Here is a 26,545-nt window from a genome sequence, read left to right on the forward strand (position 1 = left end):
AATTGGCCGATAATTGGTCATAGCTCCCCTTAAGGCCCATTTCCGAAAAAGATATTCACCTTAAAAACTATTTAAAACATATCGATATCAAAATGAAATTACGCACAGATCAGTATCCAGTAATCATACTTCTGGATTTTGTGAATATCGGTCCATATTTAACCGTAGCTCCCATATAAGGTCCACTCCCGAAAATCACTAAAATCCTCATAAATTTCTTACAAATATAGTTATCAGGTTGAAATTCGAAACAAATTTATTCAATATATGTATACAAAAATCGATGTACCAAATTTGATGATGACAGGCCCATAATTGGTCATAGCCTCCTTCTAAGAACCACTTCAGGAAAACACATTAACCTGCACAAATATCCAAAAAAAATCTATACTGAAGCTTGGCGACAAAGTAATAAACCTGAACAAGTTCTGTCGTTTTCGATTTTTTATGAGTTTTTTAAAACCCAAAAATTTGCTATTTTCACGTAAAAAATATATTTTTTGCTTCAATTTGGTGTTATAACTCGGAAACTAGTGAGCCGATTAAAATGTAATATATGAAGATATTAAAGGCTATGTAAATTTTAACTTTTCTAAGTTTACTTCAATAATATCGGACTAACCATTTTTGAGTTATCATAAATTATATGGAGAAATATCTAAAAAAATTTAAATTTTTAGAAAAAATTTTTTTAAAAAAATCTATCCATAGAATTAAAAAATGTTACCATTTTTGTACTTAGGTAACCATGATGCATCAAATCTATATAGTGGTTAGTGCAGCCTTTTTTTGCTGTTGACCTGTGTTATCGAATATTCTTTTAAGTACTTTGAAAAAAGTTTTTATACTTCGTTTGAATTACTTTGTTTGTCAGCATCCGTTGTTTGTATAATAGTTGTAAGTAGTTTGACTATAATAAGGATGGATCGAAAACTACTAAACAATTTCGCTATATTCGGGTTTAGCTAGTACTTTGCATTAGGTCCAAGCCCCCTATCCCAGAGTATCTAAAAGGTAGAATTTCAATCTCTCCAATGTCTCATGTTTAAGAGACAGTTTAAAACAGTGAACATTTTAAGTTATAACTATTTTACCGCAAATGAGCGATATGTATACATTTGCCACCGCAATTGTGGTCGATTTATTAATAATTCAAATACTTAATACAAACGCAAAGGGGGAAATACATCTACATGTAAGTTAAACAAACAATATTAAACCTATTTAGTTTATTACAAGCTCTCTTAAGCAAAAGTGTGAATTAAAAAAATAATAAAAAAAAACAATTCATCAAAATAATACTCAATAAAAATGTTTTCCGACATTCTTTGCCACTTAACACTCGCTTTAATTTTATCATTTTGTACACAAACTAAAAGTGATTTTACCAAAATTTGCCCATTTGTTTACACCGTAGATTTAACGGAATCGCCATTGCTAGCGAATGGTTCCTATTTATATCACAATGACACAGTCATACCGCCCCAATTCGTAAGGGACTATAATTACACGATACTCATTGATAAAAATAATAAAAATTCCAAAAATATTCGAACTCATAAACGCGGTTGTATTTGTGCTGTCAAACAGTGTCTGCCATTTTGTTCCGATGAAATGGACAAGTTTTATGAAAAATTTAAATCACCGCCTGTTGATCAAGGCTTTATTAAAAATGTTACGTTTAGCGGTGGCCTTGTGCTGAAAAAACATTTACTTCACGATTTTTTCCCAATATATGGAAATGTATGTGATATTGAAAATGGCTATATGTTGTCACCGGAAGTGGAGGAACACAATGAATGGACTTTGTATGAGGTAAAATATTTTATATTCATATTTTCGTTGTTTCCAAGCCTCTAAAAATCAGATGCTGAAAATATAAGCAAAATCGGATAACGTTTAGTTATTTGAAATTTTGAGATACATTTAAAAACAAGTAAGAAAGTATGGTCGGTCAAGCCCGACCATATAATACCCTACACTAAGTAAAAGAGCAAAAACCTTTTTCTTTTAAAATTTCAATAATTTATATTTTTGAGTGATTTTCGGAAGTGGGCCTTATATGGGGGCTATGATCAATTATGGACCGATCACCATAAAATTTGGTCGTGTGATTTATGTCTATATTAAAGTTAACTATGTTGAATTTTGTGTGTATACCAACATTTTTAAGAGATTTATGCATGTTAAAGTGATTTTCGGAAGCGGGTCTATATGGGAGCTATGACTAATTATGGACCGATCGTAACAAAATTTGGTGACATGAATTTTGTATATATAAAACTTATTTGGAGCGCAATTTGTGGAGATACATATATAAATTAAACATTTATGACCGATAAAGTCCAATTTCGGTAGGACATATATATGGGGGCTAGGTGAAATAATGGACCGATTTCAGCCAGTTTCAATAGGCTTGGTCCGTGAGCCGAAAAAATAATATGTATCAAATTTCATCGAAATATCTTCAAAATTGCGACCTGTACTCTGCGCACAAGGTTTACATGGACAGCCAGCCAGCCAACCAAATCGACTCAGAAAGTTGTTAGACTAATGTTTTTGGGCGTTACAAACATCTGCACAAACGCATAATACCCTCCCCACTATGGTGGTGTAGGGTATAAAAATATAAGATCATAATAAGTTTATTAAGAAACTTTTTTTCTAGGAAGAAATGAAAGTGTCCGCCTTAGCTTCGCTGGGGAATAAATCAGGCTGAATATGGCTTTGAGGGCCGGCCGCTGCGGTTTGTGGCTTATTCTATAATATGGGGGATAATAGTTTTGACGAGGACACCAAAAATGGGTCACCTTAGACATGAAAATTGTTTAAGTGCTTGGCAGTTTTTCTTGCTTCTTCTAAAATCAAAGACATTGTTGTAGACATTTGAAAATTAAAATTTCAAAATTTAGAGTTTTTCACCATAGCACACTGGTTTAGAAACATTTTTTTTTGGAAATTACTCGGTATCTCGGGAACTGTTGCAGATATTGTTGCGAAATTTCACATGCTTGAAGCAAAAGAGTTTTGATTTACGGTTGTTCAGCTTCCTATGGGTAATGGGGGCCAGTACGTGGCCCCTCAAAGTTGGTCATCTAGGGTATAAAATTTACTAAACAAAATCCGGCAAAAATCCATTTATGATCCAAATGAGCTGAAATTTAAAATATAAATAGTCCTTGAGAAGATGTAGAAAAAATATGCTTACATGTCGAGCCCTTAGCGCCAAATTATCGTAAGCGACAAAACACAAATTTTACAGGAGAAGGTTTTTTCGATTATTTTGAAATTTATACATAGAATTGAAATAATTGCCCAATTCACAATTGATGTCGTAGTGTTGTAGCATTGTATGTCATAAATATTTTTCAAATTGGGCAATTATAATTTCGTTGAAGCTATTTGTCTATTTTTGAAAAATATTTATAAATTTTGACAATTAAAAAATCATGGAATACTTTATTGAAAAATATGACAAAAAATGTTTTTTATTGAATTTTTGCATAGATATAAATTTTTCGAATTGTAATAAAATTGTTATTTATGAATACTTTTTAATGAAATTTCACAGTTATGTAAAATTTTCTATTCAAAATGGAAAAATAAAAACGAATTTTGAAATTTATTATCAGCAATCCCGCAATTCCCAAAAAAGTGTTGAAAAATCCCAAAAATGTAAATTTTTAGTTTTTTGGCTATTATCCATAACAGGGTCGGAGTTAACGGAGCCCTTTACAAAATAATTAAAAGCATATTGGGCCATCTAAAATCGGTTACTATATTTTGATATCGAGTATGCGATTTGAGAATTTTTGCCCTAAAGTTTAATTTTACATAAAAAATAAGTGTTTTTGAGTGGACCTGGTCCCTGAGGTAAAAAACAAATTTTAATTTGTTTTTCATTTGAAATATTTTGTGAAAACTTAGCTTTCAGAAAGTATAAATTCCTTGTACATCTTCTTAGAAATTTTTTGTGATAATTTAAACAGTTCTTTTTTCCCAAAAAATTAGCGAAAAATCGGCTTTTTAAATTTTTTTAAATTCAAATGAATAAAGTTTGGACTTAGTCATTATTTTGAAACAGTTCTTTTTCTATTTGACACATACATATGTTGTTAGTCCAATGAAGAAAAACTGGAGAAAATCGGAAAATATTTGGATACGCTGTTATCAAAAAACTGGAGTAGGTTGGGTAAAAATATTGAAAATTTAATTTTCAAATGCGAATATCTCCTAAGCTATAAGAGGTAATTGATAGCTACGACTAGGTATTTTGTAGCGCTCGATGAAAAGATTTTATATGTGTAATTTTTTTTAAATCGGAACACAAACGAAGAAATAGGATCGTTTTAAAAATGTAACATACCCGAGGTGTCCTACTTTGAGGACCCTTGGTCACACCCATGGGGTCCACATTCCGAACTTAAAAAAGCACTTCTTCTTTGAGCATGTGAAATTTTCTTTCAAACCAATCTAACCATTTAGAAGTTACAGATTTATTTCCTTCTTTTTTATACCCTCCACCACCATAAGTGGTGAATGAGGGTATATATAAGTTTGTCATTCCGTGTGTAACATTGAGAAATATTCATCTGAGACCCAACAAAGTATATATATTATTGATCCTTATGAAATTCTAAGTCGATTGAGCCATGTCCGCCTGTCTGTCCGTCTGTCCGTCTGTGTAAAACACGCTCACGTCCAAAATACGCAAACAAACTAAGTATAGTTGCAAGAAAAATGTTTACTATTGTCCTAAGCCGTTTGGTATTGAAAATCAGCAAAATCGGTATAGTGGAACCAAAGTTATGAATTAAAATGTGGGACAACCTCAAAAAAAAATTGATAATTTTCACATATTTTTGGACATTTTTTGTAAATATATTGCAGCTAATATCATAAAATTTTACACTCGTTACTTTTATGATAAAAGGAGTAACTCTGGTGAAAATTATAAGAATCGGTCCATGATTTCTCCTAGCCCCCATACAAATTTCTTCCCGAAATATGGTTCTATTGTCTATAAATGCCTACAGAATAGGAATATCCATATAAAATTCAGCAAACATAAGTTTCGTGGTAAAAAAAATTATATTACAAAATTTTTCATGGATCGGTCCATATTTGACCATAGCCCCCATATAAAGTACACTTCCGAAAATCTCTTAAATAAGCATAAATGTCTTCTAAATATCGCTATCAAGTTGAAATTCGACACAAATAATCTTCATATATACCAAAATCGCTGTACCTAATTCTATGAAGATCGGCCGATAATTGGTTATAACTCCCATAGAAGGTCCACTTCCGAAAAACACAATAACCTACATAAATATCTAAAAAATATTAATATCAAAACAAAATTTCACACAGATCCATAATTTATATTTAGAAATCATACTACTAGATTTTGTGAATATCAGTCCATATTTGACCATAGCCCCATATAAGGTCCACTTCAAAAAATCAATTAAGTACTCATAAATCTCTTATAAATACCTTTACCATGCTAAAATTCGACAAAAATTATACTCATATATATAGATATCACTGTACCAAATTTTATGCAGATTGGCCTATAATTGGTCATAGCTCCCCTATAAGGGCCATTTCCGAAAAAAGATATTAACCTTAAAAAATATTAAAAACATATCGATATCAAAATGAAATTACGCACAGATCAGTAATTTGTATACAGTAATCATACTTCTGGATTTTGTGAATATCGGTCCATATTTAACCATAGCTCCCATATAAGGTCCACTCCCGAAAATCACTAATATCCTCATAAATTTCTTACAAATATAGTTATCAGGTTGAAATTCAAAACAAATTTATTCAATATATACAAAAATCGATGTACCAAATTTTATGATGACAGGCTCATAATTGGTCATAGCCTCCATATAAGAACCACTTCAGGAAAACATATTAACCTGCATAAATATCCATAAAAATCTATACTGAACCAACATTTTACACCGATCAGTAATTTGTATCCAAGAATCGAGCTACAAGATTTTTTAAATATTGGTCCATAATTCGGCATAGCTCCCATATAAGGTCCACTCTTGAAATTCTACAAAAATGGCCCTTAAATACTTAGGACCATAATAGGTCATAGCATCCATATATTAAACCAAAATAGTACACAGATCAGAAATTTGTATTCAAAAATCATAATACTGAATTTTGTGAATATTGGTCCATAATTGGCCACAGCTCTCATATAAATACATAAAAATCACGTAAAAATATTTTATAATAATCGAATCATAATAGGTCATAGCTCCCACATAAGTTGCAGAACCAAATATTTTGAAATTTGTCTAAATATATTTGTATACCCTTTTTATACCCTCCACCACCATAAGTGGTGAATGAGGGTATATATAAGTTTGTCATTCCGTGTGTAACATTGAGAAATATTCATCTGAGACCCAACAAAGTATATATATTATTGATCCTTATGAAATTTTAAGTCGATTGAGCCATGTCCGTCTGTCTGTCCGTCTGTCTGTCTGTCTGTCTGTCTGTGTAAAACACGCTCACGTCCAAAATAGACAAACAAAATGGTTAAACTTGCAAAAAGAATGTTTATTGTTCTCCTAAGCAGTTTGGTATTGAAAATCAGCGAAATCGGTACAGTGGAACCAAAGTTATGAATGAAAATGTGGGACAACCTAAAAAAAAAATTGATAATTTTCATATATTTTTGGACATTTTTTGTAAATATATTGCAGCTAATATCATAAAATTTTGCACTCGTTACTTTTATGATAAAAGGAGTAACTCTGGTTAAAATTATAAGAATCGGTCCAAGATTTCTCCTAGCCCCCATACAAATTTCTTCCCGAAATATGGTTATATGGTCTATAAATGCCTACAGAATAGGAATATCCACATGAAATTCAGCGAAAATAAGTTTCGTGGTAAAAGAAATTATATTACAAAATTTTTCGTGGATCGGCCCATATTTGACCATAGCCCCCATATAAAGTACACTTCCGAAAATCTCTTAAATAAGCATAAATGTCTTATAAATATCGCTATCAAGTTGAAATTCGACATGAATAATCCCCATATATACCAAAATTGCTGTACCTAATTCTATGAAAATCGGCCGATAATTGGTTATAGCTCCCATATAAGGACCACTAACACAATAACCTACATAAATATCTAAAAAATATCAATATCAAAACAAAATTTCACACACATCCATAGTTTATATTTAGAAATCATACTACTGGATTTTGTGAATATCGGTCCATATTTGACCATAGCTCCCATATAAGGTCCACTTCCAAAAATCAGTTAAGTACTCATAAATCTCTTATAAATACATTTATCATGCTAAAATTCGACAAAAATTATACTCATATATATAGATATCACTGTACCAAATTTTATGCAGATTGGCCGATAACTGGTCATAGCTCCCCTATAAGGCCCATTTCCGAAAAAAGATATTAAACTTAAAAAGTATTAAAAACATATCGATATCAAAATGAAATTACGCACAGATCAGTAATATGTATCCAGTAGTCATACTTCTGGATTTTGTGAATATCGGTCCATATTTAACCATAGCTCCCATATAAGGTCCACTTTTGTTAATAGCGTTGTTTATATGATAGTCTTCAAAAATAGCCCTTAAATACTTAGGACCATAATAGGCCATAGCATCCATATATTAAACCAAGATAGTATACAGATCAGTAATTTGTATTCAAAAATCATAATACTGAATTTTGTGAATATTGGTCCATAATTGGCCACAGCTCTCATATAAATACATAAAAATCACATAAAAATATTTTATGACAATCGAATCATAATAGGTCATAGCTCCCATATAAGTCTCACAACCAAATATTTTGAAATTTGTCTAAATATATTTGTATACCCTTTTTTATACTTTGTTTCTTCCCTTGAGGTTAAAAAGGAAAAATGATGATCCTAACGTATTAACTTATTATTAAGTATATAAATTGTTAAATTTAATATGTTCTAATAGGAATTTCAATTATAAATTGCTGAATTAGATCTGCGTAAACTAGTTTTACTAACAATTGTTATATTATTTCAGTTGTCATACCATCATATTTAGGTGGAGGGTATTTAAGATTCGGCACGGCCGAATATAGTACTCTTACTTGTTTATACTCTGTTTCTTCTCTTGATGTTAAAAGGGAAAAATGTTGATCCAAATGTATTAACTAATTATTAAGTATATAAATTGTTAAAATTCATACGTTCAAACAGGAATTAGAAACAATTGTTTGTACATTTGAAATAAAATATCTTCTGATTAAACTAGTCTTTCTGACAATTGTTATATTATTTCAGTTGTTATACAATCATATTTAGGTGGAGGATATTTAAGATTCGGCACGGCCGAATATAGTACTCTTACTTGATTTTCTATACCACTATGTGTCGCTTACGATAAAATTCGTTTACAATAAAATTTAAACATTGACTTACGATGAAATCTTACCCCCTATAATTTTGAAGTTATTAACAATTTTGCTATTCTGAGAACGCTAAAACATCAGTCGGTCCATAAAGTTTTAATTTTAGCAATAAAAAAAAAAATTAGAAAATGTGGCTTACGATAATTTGGCGCTAAGGGCTCGATGTGTGGGTGCACTTACGGCAAATAATTTACATGAAGCTTGTGATTTTTGCGTCTAAAAATAATGACAAATTTGGTATTTTAGCTACTTTTAAAATTAAAACATAATTTTTTATTCAAAATCGTATTTTTCTCATTTTTGATTTGATTAGATTTTATATTATATTATGCAGATAAAAAAATGTTTTCACAAAAACCAGTTATAGCTTTCAAAAGTATTATGCACTTATCTTAAATGTGCAAATTAAAGAATTTATATGGAGTTTAGGAAATAAATATACATTGTGCACTTACAGAGGTGGTCAAAACATATGCAACTAGCAACAGAATTTTACAAAAGTTGTTTAAACTAGTTTTAAAGGTAAACAAAAATATTCATGTGCTTGTAATATTTTTTTTATTAATGCTTTAAAAATGAGAATATGAAATTTAATTCAGAATTTGTATATGCAAAATGCTCTTAAGTGAAAGGCAAGTAAGTCAAAACTACTGTATTTGCTTTTCAGAAGCTCCACGAACATTGTCACCTTTGAAAAATCTTAACGTTTTTTCATATATTTCACTCAAAAATATTTATTTTACATTTTATTAAATTTCATCTAAAAATTATTAAATAGTTTCAAAAATATTAAAATTTTTAAAAACTACATTTCATTACCATTCCATTGATATATAAAACATTATATCTGATTGCTTATTATACTTTAAAATAATGCATGCAATTCACACACCTTGTAAACAATTATCTACTATTTTATTCAAGCTAAAGACAGCTTACTATGCGCTTCTCATTTTTTCATGTACCATATGTTATATAGTGTATTTCTTTTTGTTTTGTTGTTGTTATTGTCAGTTCATAATTCAGCAACTGTTTGTAGAGTTCATGATAATTTTCTCATGAAAAAAAAAAATTATTTTTCAATGAAATATTTTTTTTTACTAAAAATTTTTATTTTACTAAAAAATTGATTTTTCATTAAAAAAAAATTTTTTTCTAAAAAAAAAAATATTTTTTACTAAAAATTTAATTTTTCGTAAAAAATGGTTTTTCATTAGAAAATTGATTTATTACTAAAATTGATTTTTTTACTTAAAAATAAATTTTTTTAGTGAAAAATTAATTTTTTATTGAAAAATATTTTTTTTAGAATAAATCCAATTTTTAGTAAAATATTAAAATTTTGGTAAAAAATCCAATTTTTAGTAAAAAATCCAATTTTTAGTAAAAACAAATTTTTTAGTTAAAAATAAATATTTTATTGAAAAATAAATTTTTTAGTGAAAAATTAGTTAAATTTTTTTTTTTAGAAAAAAATAAATTTTTTGTAAAAAAAATCAATTTTTTGTAAAAAAATCAATTTTTGTAAAAAAAAATTTTTTGTAAAAAATCCAATTTTTGGTAAAAAAAATAGAATTTTTGTTAGAAAATCCATTTTTTAGTAAACAATTAATTTTTAATTTAGAAAAAAATCCAATTTTTGGTAAAAAAAAATAAATTTTTGTTAAAAAATCCATTTTTTAGTAAAAAATTAATTTTTTTTTCATGAAAAAACTATATCATGGACTCTACGAACAGAACAGTTGTTGAATAATGAACGCCAACAACGTCATTCAATTTAGTTAAATGTTTGGTTAATACAAGTTTACTTAAGCTCACTTTAAACATTCATCAGATGAGATAGACGGTTATATTGAACTGATGGACGGCGCATTTACCAACGCGATGGAGGATTCTATACCGAGAGTATCTACTGGAAGGAGGGGGCTGATGAAGCTACCTCCGGAGATTCTTGGATTCATTGACCATAGGAAGAGACTCAGACGGACATTGTGCAGGTGTGGCGATCCTGGGAGACGTAGCATCTTGAGGGCGGAAGTAGGGAATCTTGGTAGGATTATACAGGGTGCCATTGCCAATTTTGAGCGGGACTATTGGACTGATTTCCTGGGTGGGATTCGTGTTGATAATAGGACGTTTAGGAGGGTTAAGATGGCAGCGGGACTTAATGTCCGCCCTGTTGTTCCTGGCCTCGTTGGTGCTGGTGGCACGATTGTTTCTGATGAGTCTGGGAAGGCGGATCTTTTGGCTGAGGGTTTCTTCCACGTGCAGCGTGATGGACGGGTCGACCCATTCGGTGTGATGGTGAGGGATGTTGTCTCGTCATTGGACGGCTCTACACCTTTGACGACATTTGGTGAGTCTCTTACGGCTGACGGAGGTACTAGGGGACCTCGTGGCGACTTCGGTCGACTTGGCTTTATTGATTCCGCGTCAATAGGCAGTGCATTGAAAAGGAGATCGAACAAAAAATCCTGTGGTGTTGATGGGGTTCCGGACTTTGTCCTGAAAAGGACTGACATTAATGCCTGGGAGGGTTTGTCGATTTTGTTCAACCACTGCCTAAATATTGGATACTTCCCGACTGCATGGAAGAAGGCTCTAGTTGTTCCCATCTTGAAACCAGGGTCTGACCCTGGGGACAGTGGGAGCTATAGACCAATTTCCTTGCTGTCGGCTTTTGGGAAACTATTCGAGTATTTCATGTTGGCGAGGATCAATGACGTCATTTCCGACGGAAATGTGCTTAGGGATTTCCAATTTGGGTTCAGGAATGGCTTATCTACGGCTAGTGCATTGATGGTACTTTCGGATTACGTTGCAAGGGGTCTGAATAGGAGGTGCCCGACGATGGCCGTGAGTCTGGACTTCTCTAAGGCCTTTGACACGGTTTGGCAGGATGGCATAGTTTATAAGCTTATGGACTTGGGTTTTGATAGGGCCACATGTCGGATGGTTGCCAGCTTTTTTGATGATCGGAAGTTCAGGGTTCGATTGGGGGACGTTTTGTCTGACGAAAGGTCCATTTCTGCGGGGGTACCACAGGGTTCATTACTGGGCCCTGTATTGTACAATATATTTGTATCGGACATACCCGAGCCCCCGGGGGATGACCTTTTGCTTGTGTATGCCGACGACATACTCGTTGCCTCTTCTGGACCTAGGGCGAGGGCCGTTAATAATCGGCTCAATGGTTATTTGGACCGACTTGCGGGTTACTTCTCCAAGTGGGGTATCACGTTGAATGTTAGGAAGACTGTTGCCATGACTTTTAAGGGAAGGCGGAAGTACATTTACCCGAATTGGAGAAGGCACATTCCGTGTCTGGTGGTGGGAGGTGAGCCGATTAGTGTCTCTGACGTCGATAATGTTCTCGAGAGGACAAAGAGGGTATATGCGATGTATCAGGGTGTACTGCGGCGCAGAGGGGGACTTGACAAGAGGGTGCGCCTCTTGATCTATCGTCAGGTGATCAGGCCTCTCGTTTCCTATGCCTTTCCAGCCTGGTCTGGTATTTCATCATCTCAGATGGAGAGGCTTAGGAGATGGGAGAGGAGTGTTCTTGTTGCCTGTCTGGGTATGTGGCCCAGTTTGGGACATGATGGTGTGTTGCGTAGGCAATCCTGTAGGTCCATCTATGGGGCGGTCGGATTTGGCCGGATCGATGTCTTTATGACTGGATTGGCCTTGAGGTTTTTGGAGGGTGCTCGTTCTTCTGGGAACGAACTGGTCAGGCAATGCTTCGTTAGGGACAGGAATATGGAGACCGTTCGGATGTCAAGGTATCTCTCCCCAGTGGATATTTTAACCCTTAGGGAAGCTGGCCTTCTCTTTCGGGGTGCGGACCTCTTGTTTTACCACAGGAGAATCGATACATTGAATACTGGTGATACAGTGTACAACACTGCCCAATGATCTACCTCTTTTGTAAATATTTTTAATTTTCTTCATACTTCTTTTGTAAATAAATTTTCTCTTTCCTTCTACTTCTTTTGTATATAACTTTTCTTTGTAACTATTAGCTTATAAGTGTATTATTTTTATTTTTATTCTTAAGTCCTTAGTTGTAAGAAAATGTACGATTGTCTCCCTTTTTAAGCCCTTTTTTGGGGAAATATGTTAATGGATTATTTATTTAAAACAAGTGAAGTAGCTTAGCTACAAATATGTGCCAGTAAATGGAGAGTCCTTGTATAATACCTAGTATCTAAGGAAATGAATGGAAGGAATTGTATTAGTTTTTAAGATGAAAATTGAATGTATTGAAATGAATTTTTGGGAAAAAATAAAGGAAACCTTGAAACCTATGAAACCTATTCATCAGTTCTCGTGCAACTGACAATAACAACAACAAAGTAAATTATACTATATAACACTGGTACATGAAACAATGAGAAGCGCATAGTAAGCTGTCTTTGGCATGAATAAAATAGTAGAAAATTGTACAAGGTATATGAATTGCATGCATTATTTTAAAGTATAATAAAGAATTAGATATAATGTTTTATATATCAATGGAAAGGTAATGAAATGTAATTTTTAAAAATTTTAATATTTGTGAAACTATTTAATAATTTTAAGATGAAAATTAATAAAATGTAAAATAAATATTTTTGAGTGAAATATATGAAGAAACGTTCAGAATTTTCAAAGGAGGCAATGTTTGTGGAGCTTCTGAAAAGTAAATACAGTAGCTTTGACTAGTTTTGACCTTTCACTTAAAAACATTTGGCATATAAGTGCACAAAACTTGTGTTTTGTGTACTAAACTCCATATACATTTTTTAATTTAAGTGCATTGCCCGTATCTGCACATTTGTTATTTAGAAGGACAAATTTAAAAAACAATGAAAATTTCATTGAGTTTTGTTAATAAATAAAGATCTTATTACATAGTTATTGAATTTCTAAAACTATAATTTATATAAAAATTTTAAGAGGATTGCAAATAATATATTTATTCCGAACTAATTTGTTTCTGTTTAGAAAAGTTAATTTTTGTTTTTACATAAACAATTTCAAGTCAATATCTTAATTAGATTAAAAAATATGCCATTTTAAAACTCCGTCCTTAAAAAATATTGCACCAAAAATATAAAAATCTTTGAAATCTGATGAGGAAACAAAAAAATTACACGTGTTTCAATATTTTACATGTCGAAGTTACCCTGCTTTGAGCCCCCATAACGCCACCCATGGAGCATTTGTAGGATCCATTTTAATAACATAAACTCGAATGCTGCTTGTGTACGACCACATCATATTTTATACTGATTTGACCAGCCGTTTAGAAATGCCAGATTTATTTACAAACAATTTTGATTCTGACCCACTGTGGAGTATAAGTCGTATAAAAATGTTGGACTCCTAATAAAATTAAATAAAAACAAGTAAGAGAGCTATCTTCGGCTGTGCCGAATCTTGTATACCCTTGTCCAAATTATACTTCAAAATAAAAATTTTAAATATTTTTTGGTAAATAAATTTTTATACCCTCCACCACCATAAGTGGTTAATTAGGGTATATATAAGTTTGTCATTCCGTGTGTAACATTGAGAAATATTCATCTGAGACCCAACAAAGTATATATATTATTGATCCTTATGAAATTCTAAGTCGATTGAGCCATGCCCGTCTGTCTGTCCGTCTGTCCATCTGTCTGTCTGTGTAAAACACGCCCACGTCCAATATACGCAAACAAACTTAGTAGAGTTGCAAGAAAAATGTTTATTATTGTACTATGCAGTTTGGTATTGAAAATCAGCGAAATCGCTACAGTGGAACCAAAGTTATGAATTAAAATGTGGGACAACCTCAACAAAAAATTGATAATTTTCACATATTTTTGGACATTTTATGTAATTATATTGCAGATAATATCATAAAATTTTGCAATCGTTACTTTTATGATAAAAGGAGTAACTCTGATGAAAATTATGAGAATCGGTCCAAGATTTCTCCTAGCCCCCATACAAATTTCTTCCCGAAATATGGTTCTATGGTCTAGAAATGCCTACAGAAAAGGAATATCCATAGAAAATTCAGCAAGAATAAGTTTCGCGGTAAAAAAAATTATATCACAAAATTTTTCGTGGATCGGCCCATATTTGACCATAGCCCCCATATAAAGTACACTTCCGAAAATCTCTTAAATAATCATAAATGTCTTATTAATGTCGCTATCAAGTTCAAATTCGACATAAGTAATCCCCATATATACCAAAATCGCTGTACCTAATTCTATGAAGATCGGCCGATAATTAGTTATAGCTCCCATATAAGGACCACTTCCGAAAAACACAATAACCTACATAAATATCTAAAAAATATCAATATCAAAACAAAATTTCACACACATCCGTAGTTTATATTTAGAAATCATACTACTGGATTTTGTGGATCGGTCCACATTTAACCATAGCTCCCATAGAAGGTCCACTCCCGAAAATCACTAAAATCTTCATAAATTTTTTTTATTTAACCTGCACAAATATCGAAAAAAATCTATACTGAACCAAAATTTTACACCGATCAGTAATTTGTATCCAAGAATCGTACTACAAGATTTTTTAAATATTGGTCCATAATTCGACATAGCTCCCATATAAGATCCACTCTTGTTAATAGCGCTGTTTATATGAAATTCTACAAAAATAGCCCTTAAATACTTAGGACCATAATAGGTCATAGCATCCATATATTAAACCAAAATAGTACACAGATCAGTAATTTGTATGCAATTTTGTGCAAAAATCATCATCATCATTGGCCACAGCTGTCATATAAATACATAAAAATCACGTAAATATATTTTATGACAATCGAATCATAATAGGTCAGCTCCCACATAAGTCCTGCAACCAAATATTTTGAAATTTGTCTAAATATATTTGTATACCCTTTTTTATACCCTCCACCACCATAAGTGGTGAATGAGGGTATATATAAGTTTGTCATTCCGTGTGTAACATTGAGAAATATTCATCTGCGACCCAACAAAGTATATATATTATTGATCCTTATGAAATTTTGAGTCGATTTAGCCATGTCCGTCTGTCTGTCCGTCTGTCTGTCTGTCTGTCTGTGTAAAACACGCTCACGTCCAAAATAGGCAAACAAAATGGTTAAACTTGCAAGAAAAATGTTTATTATTCTCCTAAGCAGTTTGGTATTGAAAATCAGCGAAATCGGTGCAGTGGAACCAAAGTTATGAATGAAAATGTGGGACAACCTCAAAAAAAAATTGATAATTTTCATATATTTTTGGACATTTTTTGTAAATATATTGCAGGTAATATCATAAAATTTTGCACTCGTTACTTTTATGATAAAAGGAGTAACTCTGGTTAAAATTATAAGAATCGGTCCAAGATTTCTCCTAGCCCCCATACAAATTTCTTCCCGAAATATGGTTATATGGTCTATAAATGCCTACAGAATATGAATATCCACATGAAATTCAGCGAAAATAAGTTTCGTGGTAAAAGAAATTATATTACAAAATTTTTCGTGGATCGGCCCATATTTGACCATAGCCCCCATATAAAGTACACTTTCGAAAATCTCTTAAATAAGCATAAATGTCTTATAAATATCGCTATCAAGTTGAAATTCGACATGAATAATCCCCATATATACCAAAATCGCTGTACCTAATTCTATGAAAATCGGCCGATAATTGGTTATAGCTCCCATATAAGGACCACTTCCGAAAAACACAATAACCTACATAAATATCTAAAAAATATCAATATCAAAACAAAATTTCACACACATCCATAGTTTATATTTAGAAATCATACTACTGGATTTTGTGAATATCGGTCCATATTTGAACATAGCTCCCATATAAGGTCCACTTCCAAAAATCAGTTAAGTACTCATAAATCTCTTATAAATTTATCATGCTAAAATTCGACAAAATTTATACTCATATATATAGATATCACTGTACCAAATTTTATGCAGATTGGCCGATAATTGGTCATAGCTCCCCTATAAGGCCCATTTCCGAAAAAAGATATTAACCTTGAAATGTATTAAAAACATATCGATATCAAAATGAAATTACGCACAGATCCAGTAATTTGAATCCAGTAATCATACTTCTGGATTTTGTGAATATCGGTCCATATTTAACCATAGTTCCCATAGAAGGTCCACTCCCGAAAATCACTAAAATCTTCATAAATTTCTTACAAATATAGTTATCAGGTTGAAATTCAAAACAAATTTATTCAATATATACAAAAATCGATGTACCAAATTTTATGATGATACGCCCATAATTGGTCATAACCTCCATACAAGAACTACTTCAGGAAAACACATTACCCTGCACAAATATCCATAAAAATCTACACTCAACCAAAATATTACACCGATGAGTAATTTGTATCCAAGAATCGTACTACAAGATTTTTTAAATATTGGTGCATAATTCGGCATAGCTCCCACATAAGATCCATTTTTGTTAATAGCGTTGTTTATATGAAATTCTACAAAAATAGCCCTTAAATACTTAGGACCATCATAGGTCATAGCATCCATATATTAAATCAAAATAGTACACAGATCAGTAATTTGTATTCAAAAATCATAATACTGAATTTTGTGAATATTGGTCCATAATTGGCCACAGCTCTCATATAAATACATAAAATTCACGTAAAAATATTTTATGACAATCAAATCATAATAGGTCATAGCTCCCGCATAGGTCCCACAACCAAATATTTTGAAATTTGTCTAAATATATTTGTATACCCTTTTTTATACTCTGTTTCTTCACTTGAGGTTAAAAGGGAAAAATGTTGAGGTCCAGACTTAAACTCGACAACACTTCCCCTTTGCGCATGTGAAATTTCATTAAAATCGGACTAAGGGTTTAGAAGATTTGTTTCCCTCTTTTTTTTTCTCATACCACTGTGCGCCACTCAGATATTGTAGATCGTTTAACCCAGTTCCAACAAAGTGTTTACGGTTACCTATGTAAGAAAATAATAATTTACACGAAGATTTAGAAAAATTAAATTTAGACCACAATTTCTCAATTAAAAGACAATAATTAAGCGTGTCAAACGTTCTAATAGGAATTTCAGTTAAAAATTGCTGAATTAGATACAATTTTTAGTACATTTGAAATAAAATATCTTCTGCGTAAACTAGTTTTTCTAACAATTGTTATATTATTTCAGCTTTTATACCATCATATTTAGGTGGAGGGTATTTAAGATTCGGCACGGCCGAATATAGTACTCTTACTTGTTTATACTCTGTTTCTTCACTTGAGGTTAAAAGGGAAAAATGTTGATCCAAACGTATTAACAGATTATTAAGTATATAAATTATTAAATTTCATACGTTCTAATAGGAATTTCAGTTACAAATTGCTGAATTAGATAAAATTTTTTGTAAAATATCTTCTGCGTAAACTAGTCTTTCTAACAATTGTTATATTATTTCAGTTTTTATACCATCATATTTAGGTGGAGCGTATTTAAGATTCGGCACGGCCGAATATTGTACTCTTACTTGTTTATACTATGTTTCTTCACTTGAGGTTTAAATGGAAAAATGTTGATCCAAACGTATTAACTGATTATTAAGTATATAAATTGTTAAATTGCATACGTTCTAATAGGAATTTCAGTTATAAATTGCTGAATTAGATAAAATTTTTTGTACATTTGAAATAAAATATCTTCTGCGTAAACTAGTCTCTCTAACAAATGTTATATTATTTCAGTTGTTATACCATCATATTTAGGTGGAGGGTATTTAAGATTCGGCACGGCCGAATATAGTACTCTTAATTGTTTATACTCTGTTTCTTCAATTGAGGTTAAAAAGGAAAAATGTTGACGTTCCAATAGGAATTTCAATTATAAATTGCTGAATTAGATACAATTTTTTATACATTTGAAATAAAATATTTTCTGCGTAAACTAGTATTTCTAACAATTGTTATATTATTTCAGTTGTTATACCATCATATTTTGGTGGAGGTTATATAAGATTCGGCACTCTTACTTGTTTTTTTAAGTTTTAATTTTTTTTTTCATTTTTAGCGAAAAAAAAACTTTTGTTGAAAAATATAGTTTTTCCGATTTTGACCCATTATAGGTCTTTATATACGTCATTGAAAAGGTCTTTGAAATATCTATCATCAGATATCCATATTGTCTATATTAATGACTTAGTAATCCAGATATAGGTAAAAAATCGAGGTTGTCCTGGTTTTTTCCTCCAATCTCAGCCATTTATGGATCGATTTTCTCGATTTTAAATAGCAACCGAGCCGGAAGAATTAAGATATTGGTGTATGAATCGTGTATGTATAATATTTGGGGGTTTCGGAAAGTTGATTTCAACAGATGTACAGACAGACAGATATGGCTTAATTGACTCCGCTATCTAAAAGGTTCCAGAATGTATTCATATACTTTATAGGAAAGGAAATGAAAAATGTAGAAATTACAAACGGAATGACAAACTTATATATACCCTTCTTACGAAGGTGAAGGGTATTATAAGTTTCATATAGAAAGAATTCACGTGACCTAATTTCAGGACAATCGGTTCATAATTGGTCATATCTTTCACTTACAAAAATCTCACTCACGTAAACAAAATTATGGAAATCAATTTAATTTCAATCATAAAAAAAATCCGGGTCAACACATTTTTATATAATTGAGATTTTGTATTATTAACAATTACATATCTGAAGATCTATTATAATAGCAATATTTCATCTAGCATACAATAGCTTTAAATTTTGTATTTACTATTTCAGAATAGCATATTGCTGCGGCATCATGATCAGCGGAATCTTACACTAAAAGAATACTGTTTTGATATAGAGAAACGTGGTGATCAGTTTTTAATAAATCCAATAGTTTGTGGCGAAACCATCGATATACCCTGGTTCAAAATATGGGGTAAGTGTTTTGTACTTAGGGCGTATGAAAATAACATTAATATTTAATAATTTATTTTACTTTTTTATAGCAATGGCATTTTCAATACCATTCCTAATAATCACCATAATATGTAACTGCTATTTTACACAAACTATTGATGCCAGAGGTAAATGTTTTATCACGTATCTGTCCTTTGTCAGCCTGTCGTATACACTGATATGTTGTTACACCATATCGGGTGTAGACTTATCCAGTATACCCTGTCAATTATTTGGTAATTTAAATTAAAGAGTTTAAAGAAGTTTATTTAAGTTTAACTTTTGTTTAGGCTTTACTGTTTATTACACCATTATTGCGTATCTAACTTGGACCTGTATTTTAAGTTATGACACTTGGAAATCTGTGACAGATATGAACTATAATGATCCTTCCTTTGGTTATTATTCTTTGGTTGGTTTTCTGATACCATTGGTAATGACTATGCTAACATTTTTGGCTCACATTTCAACTTTACCGGATCAATGGAAGCCAGGCATGGCTGGGGATGTGTGTGCTGTTGATAGTGAGTGGTCGAATTTTCTATAATTCAAAGATTATCTAACTCAAAATTCAAATTACAGCACTACGTTGGTCTGCCCTTATATATTATTATATACCTTGCACAGTGGTATTCGTTTACAGTCTGATTCTATACATTTGGATTGTGGTCTTTAAGAAGAAACATAGTGCGGAATTAAAGAAATTATTTGGTCAGGGACCGGAGCCACTGCTAGAAAGGTAAAGTAAAATTGTACTTTTTGAAATAATTTTCTATAAAATTTAACTATAGCTTTACAAAATTAAGGCCCTGATTCAGAAACACGGACAGAATATTTATTTTAAAAATTTGTATGACCGTAATAAGGGTTATCCAGAAAATTTGAAATTAAGAACTCTCTATTTTGGAGTCAACGGAGACCTATACTTTTATATACCAAGAGATTCGTGACATTAAAAAAAATGATCGCAAGTCCACAGTTAACAGTTATTTTTCAACCTAAAACTAAAAGTTCGCATGAACTTAAAAAAGAGTTTTTAATAGCCGTTATAAAAAAACTCATTCGAGAGTTTTATTTTTTCCATGAGAAAAAAAACCCATTTGAGGACTTTTATTTTTTCCGTCATAAAATAGAAGTCATTTGAGGAGTTTTATTTTTCCCGTCAGAAAAAAAACCCCTTTGAGGACTTTTATTTTTCGCGTTATAAAATAAAAGTCATTTGAGGAGTTTTATTTTTCCCGCCAGAAAATAAAACTCTTTTTGTTTATTTTCTACTTTTTTAGTATATTTCTTTATTGAGTCTATCTGATATAATGATTGTAGTAATTTATTTGTTTAAGAAAAAAAAAAAAACAACAACAATTTGATAATAGGAATCAAACAATAACAAATTAAAATCCCACTTGAATTGTAATGCATGGGGCTTTACAAATTGTAATAATCTGACATTAAATGGGTTTTATTTTCTGACGGGAAAAATAAAACTCCTCAAATGACTTATATTTTATGACGGAAAAAATAAAACAACAACAATTTGATAATTGGAATCAAACAATAACAAATTAAAATCCCACTTGATTTTATTTTTACAAATTGTAATAATCTGATATAAAATTAGTTTTATTTTCTGACGGAAAAAATAAAACTCCTCAAATGACTTTTATTTTATGATGGGAAAAATAAAACTCCTCAAAAGAGTTTTTTTCTCTGACGGGAAAAATAAAACTCCTCAAATTAGTTTTTTTATGACGGCTATTTAAAACTCTTTTTTAAGAGTTTTATGCGAACTTTTATTTTTACGTTGAATAATAACTGTTTTAAATGGATTTTTATTTTTAAAGTCACAAAATAACTGTTATAGAATAACTTCTTTGATATCACTTATAAACATTATGGTTCCTGCTTAGTTTTCAAATAATTTTTGAGTGTTTTTCTTACAAAAATTTTAAAATTGTTTTCCAGTTCATGTTTCGGAATTAGGCGGTAAATATTTTCTTATATATTTATTTCCTCTACAGATTCGCTTTACTTTTCCGCATATTTCTGTTTATGGGAATATCATGGTCTTTGGATATTTTATCATATTTCTTTCGAATGGCCTTTGGGGCTCAGGAATATTTCATTTACATTGCACTTGATCTTTTCAATGCATTTCATGTAAGTTCAAATTGGATGTTTATTCTACTCGCAGAAAACAGATTCATTAAGAGCGGCGTATTTACTGCTAATTAACCTGTTGAAACTATGGCGTATTTACTGCCTATTGCCAGTTTGAAAACAAAATTGGCTACTGATTCGAAACGGTTAAAAGGTATCGGTAATTTGGATTATTTCGGTAGCGATATTTGAGCGGTAATAGTATTTTGGCTTATTTCATTTACGGTATTTGTTGTTAATTCGGTAACGGTATTTTAATGATAACGGTAATTCAGTCTAACTTAAATGATTAACAAATATTACATTTGAACTTCTCTAGATTTCAATATTCTCAATTACACTGTCCAACAGCATTTTTGGAACAGAATAGCGAACCTATAATTCTGAGCATGTTGAGTAGATAATTTTTGTAGAATAAACTTATAGTCCAGCTGGTCTGAATTTTTTTTTACAGTGGGTCAAAGTTTTAATTTTTTGATCGAAGGGAGCACTGAAAAAAATTTTGTAAGTTAATATCTGAGAGAATTCTTATTGTCAGAGTTATATTATGGAATTTTATGGGGATCATTTTTGTGGAAGACCATAACCCTCTACCTCCTCTCTTTAGGGGTCAATTTGACCCTTTTTTTGCGCAAATCAAAAAAAGTCCTTTCAAAAAGGACATTTAAGGATTCAAATATTCTACGAAAATTTTTGCAGGAAAATTTCAGTGGGGGTCACCAAAGATACTAAAGTTGTAAATAAAGCTCTTTACGCTTAATTAGCAAAATTATACGCCAACTCGGGTCTCACATTTTTGAAAAAAAAAATCGCCAAAAATCCCTTTATGATCGGAATGAGCTAAAATATAAAATATAAATAGTCCTTAATAAGGTCTACAAAAAACATGCATACATATGTAAGTTATCTCTTTTAGTTCAAGAGCTATTTAGGTTTATTTATTTTTTTAATTCTGCTCGATCTTTTTGTGTTTTTTTTATTTGTCTAATTATTTATTCTGAATAAAATTAAAATGAATTGCTAATAGTTATCTCGTACTTATAAAAAGTTACATGCATCAAAAATTGGAACATGTAAAAAAGGGAGTATTTTTTACGTTTTTAACCAAAAAAGTCCTTGTATTTTTTCTGTTGTAGAAAAAAATTTTCTTCGGGACTATATAAAACTTGTAATGCAAAAGCGTTGAAAGTAAACCTTGGCTCACTTAAGAGAATATAGTCGCCCCCAGATCTATCGAAACTTTTCAATTAAAAAAAAACAAGTAAAAAGGTATGGTCCAAGTAAATGAGTAAAAATATTTTTCTTTTAAAATATCAATAATTTATATTCGTAAGTGATTTTCGGAAGTGGGCCTTATGTGGGAGCTATGACCAATTATGGACCGATCACCATCAAATTATGCCGTGTCATTTATGTCTATATGAAAGTTATTTATGTTGAATTTTGTGTATATACCAAAATTTTTAAGTGATTTAAGCACGTTAAGCGGGTCTATATGGGAGCTATGACTAATTATGGACCGATCGTAACAAAAATTGGTGACATGAATTTTGTATATATAAAACTTATTTGGAGCGGAATTTGTGGAGATACATATATAAATTAAACATTTATGACCGTTAAAGTTCATTTTGGAGAGGACATTTGTATGGGGACTAGGTGAAATAATGAACCGATTTCAGCCAATTTCAATAGGCCGAAAAAATTATATGTACCAAATTTTATCGAAATATCTTCAAAATTTCGACCTGTACTCTGCGCACAACGTTTAAATGGAAAGCCAGCCAGACGGACGGACGGACATCGTTTAATCGACTCAGAAAGTGATTCTAAGTCGATCGGTATACTTTAATGCACAAACGCATAATACCCTACCCACTATGGTGGTCTAGGGTATAAAAATTTAGTTTTGAGTACAAAATTTTAAAAAGGCAAAGCACATATTCCCAAAATAGCTCCATATTGGTATAACCCTATATCTTATTTAAATACGTACAAAGTAATTTTACTATCACTAGGTAAATAAAGTCACTGTAGGCACTTTTATAAAAAACTTAGTTTTTGGAATACATTTTCCTCGTTTTAGGATTTTCGGTATTTGAAAATAAACAAGTAAGAGAGCTATATTCGGCTGTGCCGAATTTTATATACCCTTCACCAAAATATACTTTAAAATAAAAATTTGAAATATTTTTGGGAAAACAAAATTAAATTTTTTTTCCAGTTGTTTTTTCGAAATTGTTTTTTAAAATTTTTTTACATTTTTTTTAAATTTTAAATTTTTTTTTTTAAATCTAATAATTTTTTTTTAATTTTAAAATTTTTTTTTTTTTTAGTTTTTAAATTATTTTTTTAATATTTAGTGAAAAAAAAATCGAATTAAAAAATATTTTTTCGATTTTGACCCATTGTAGGTCCAACTTACTATGGTCTTTAGGGTGGCCCGAAAGTTGGATTTTGGCCATTTTCACCCTCCAGTTTGGTGAACATTAGTAAAAATATCATCCTGAAAAAATTTTAGGTAAATAAATAAATATTAAAATAAAAGCTCATTTTTACTTAAATAATGTCCATATTTACTTGCATATGAGCTTAACAGAAATATAACACAAAGCCTAGTATTTACAAAAACAGCAGAAAAATTAAAATTAAAAATTAAAAAATTATGATTTTAAAAGTTTGGTGTCATTTTAACCCCATTAAGCGTTAATTTCCATTCTTGTGCTGTTACTATAAACCCTAGAGTTTATGTTATATTTTTGTTAAATTTCATCAAAATCGGCCCAAAAATATACAACATTTCGAACATTTCGAAATCTTTTCAAGAGAAATTCCAAATATTGAAAAATTTGACTTTTGACCTTCACGATTTAAGGGTTAACGTTTTCCGATTTTAGTAAAAGTTTCAGAGTATATTTGTCATATTGTCATAATGTCCTAATATTTCACAATGGTTTTTATTACTTTTTAAGCAAAAAATGTCATAAAATAATACTACTCTGTAGGCAATGTTTATTGTGTTATCGTAACCAACCTCTATTTTTTACCTATTTTTGACCCATATCTGGATTACTAAATCATTAATATAGACAATATGGATATCTAATTATAGATATTTCAAAGACCTGTGCAACTACTTATACAAAAAGCTTAAATTTATTCATCAAGAGCTCCACCAACCTAAGAGCTTTATTTACAACTTTAGTATCTTTGTCGACCCCCACTGAAATTTTACGTGAAAAATTTTTGTAGAATATTTGAATCCTTAAATGTCCTTTTTGAAAATGTCAAATTGACCCCTAAAGAGATGACTTAGAGGGTTAAGATCTTCCACAAAAATTATCCCCATTAAATTCCACAATATAATTCTGACAAGAAGAATTCTCTCAGACATTATTTTAAAACATTTTTTTCAGTTAGTTAATGCTCCCTTCTATCAAAATATAAAAACTTTGATCCACAAATTCAGACCAGCTGGACTATAAGTTTATTCTACAAAATTGATCTACTCAACACGCCCTTTCTGAATTATACAAAAGATTCTCAATTTGTTGGACAGTGTTATTAAAGTAAAATTATAAAAATATGTAAAGAGATTTACGATTATATCAGAAACTGTATTTAAAACGTAACAGGAATTACAGTTATTTCGGCAACGTTATTTGATTTATACCCATTTGAAAATTAAAATTTCACCATACCCTATCCCCAGTTTCATAATATCTGGCGCAATATATATCCGATTTCATTAAAAATTGTTTCTGTTAGTTCAACAATAAATAAGAAAATCATACGAAAAAAGTCTCAAAGCAATGCAAAGTAGGTAATAAATCTGATATTTCCAACTGACTTGGCATGAGATTTCACATAGACGTAGCGAGTTTAGTTTTTGAAGACGAAACCCAATGACCTTCAGGCACTATAGGGTGTAAAAGTAGGGCAACTGCTAAATTGCTAAACGCTTGCTAATTTGTTATGGTTTGTGTCAACAAAGCGTCATATGCGGGAAGTTTTGATTTAATTAAAAAAACTACAGCACACCGATTGCTCACCAAAGCTGCGACGTGCGAGGCCAGCGAAAAAAGTTTGAATATCAAGAATTGGCGGCATTACGCCATAAAGATTGTTGTCAAACAAGAGCTTTCAAAATCATTGGGAGCTACTCAAGCAGCAATTCTAAATCGTTTGCGTGCAGCAGACTACATCCAAATGAAGGGAAATTAGGTACCATACGAATTGAAGCCGAGAGACCTTGCAATACGATTTGGCAGGTCCAAAATGATGTTTGAACGCTATAAAAGAAAATCAGTTTTGCAGCGAATCAATTCTTGCAATGAAAAATTAATCCGAAGCATAAGAGTTCTGTATCCTTAAATTAAATCTACATTTCAAAATGTTCGACAGCAATATAACTTGCCTTAATGAATCTGATTTGTCTGTGTATTTAGTAATTCTATGCTTTCAATTAAATAACTAATTAAATGTTTTATTTATTTTTAGGGTTTCTTTGTATTTGTAACATTTATTTGCAAAAAATCGGTTATGAATAAAATCAAGGAGAGACTAGCCTTAAGATATAACATTAAATCTAATTTATTAAAAAATAAAGATAACATAAAGTAAACTTTTAAAATTGTGTTATTATTTATCTTTATATTTAGAGTTTGAAGCAATTACACTGTGCTAAACCAAAACAAGTAAGAAAGTATGGTCTGTCAAGCCTGACCATATAATACCCTACATTAAGTAAAACAGCAAAATCATTCTTCTTTTAAAATTTCAATAATTTATATTTTTGAGTGATTTTCGCAAGTGGGCCTTATATGGGGGCTATGTCCAATTATGAACAGATCACTATGAAATTAGGTCGTGTGATTTGTGTCTATATGAGAGTTTACTATGTTGAATTTTGTGAGTATACCAACATTTGTAAGCGATTTATGC

At 31.0% G+C, this 26,545-nt stretch overlaps 1 protein-coding gene across 1 annotated transcript; it reads left to right on the plus strand.

Annotated features, from left to right (window-relative positions):
• Positions 1 to 1,311: 1,311 nt before the first annotated feature.
• Positions 1,312 to 26,234, plus strand: LOC135955669 (G-protein coupled receptor Mth2-like). Its single transcript, XM_065506027.1, has 7 exons — positions 1,312 to 1,815; positions 19,280 to 19,424; positions 19,495 to 19,680; positions 19,735 to 19,968; positions 20,027 to 20,183; positions 21,463 to 21,601; positions 26,102 to 26,234. Exons 1-7 carry the CDS (start codon positions 1,312 to 1,314, stop codon positions 26,222 to 26,224), a joined length of 1,488 nt encoding a protein of 495 aa, XP_065362099.1. The 3' UTR covers positions 26,225 to 26,234.
• Positions 26,235 to 26,545: the final 311 nt, after the last annotated feature.

This window comes from Calliphora vicina, chromosome 3, assembly GCF_958450345.1.
Source record: "Calliphora vicina chromosome 3, idCalVici1.1, whole genome shotgun sequence".
Lineage (NCBI taxonomy): Eukaryota > Metazoa > Arthropoda > Insecta > Diptera > Calliphoridae > Calliphora > Calliphora vicina.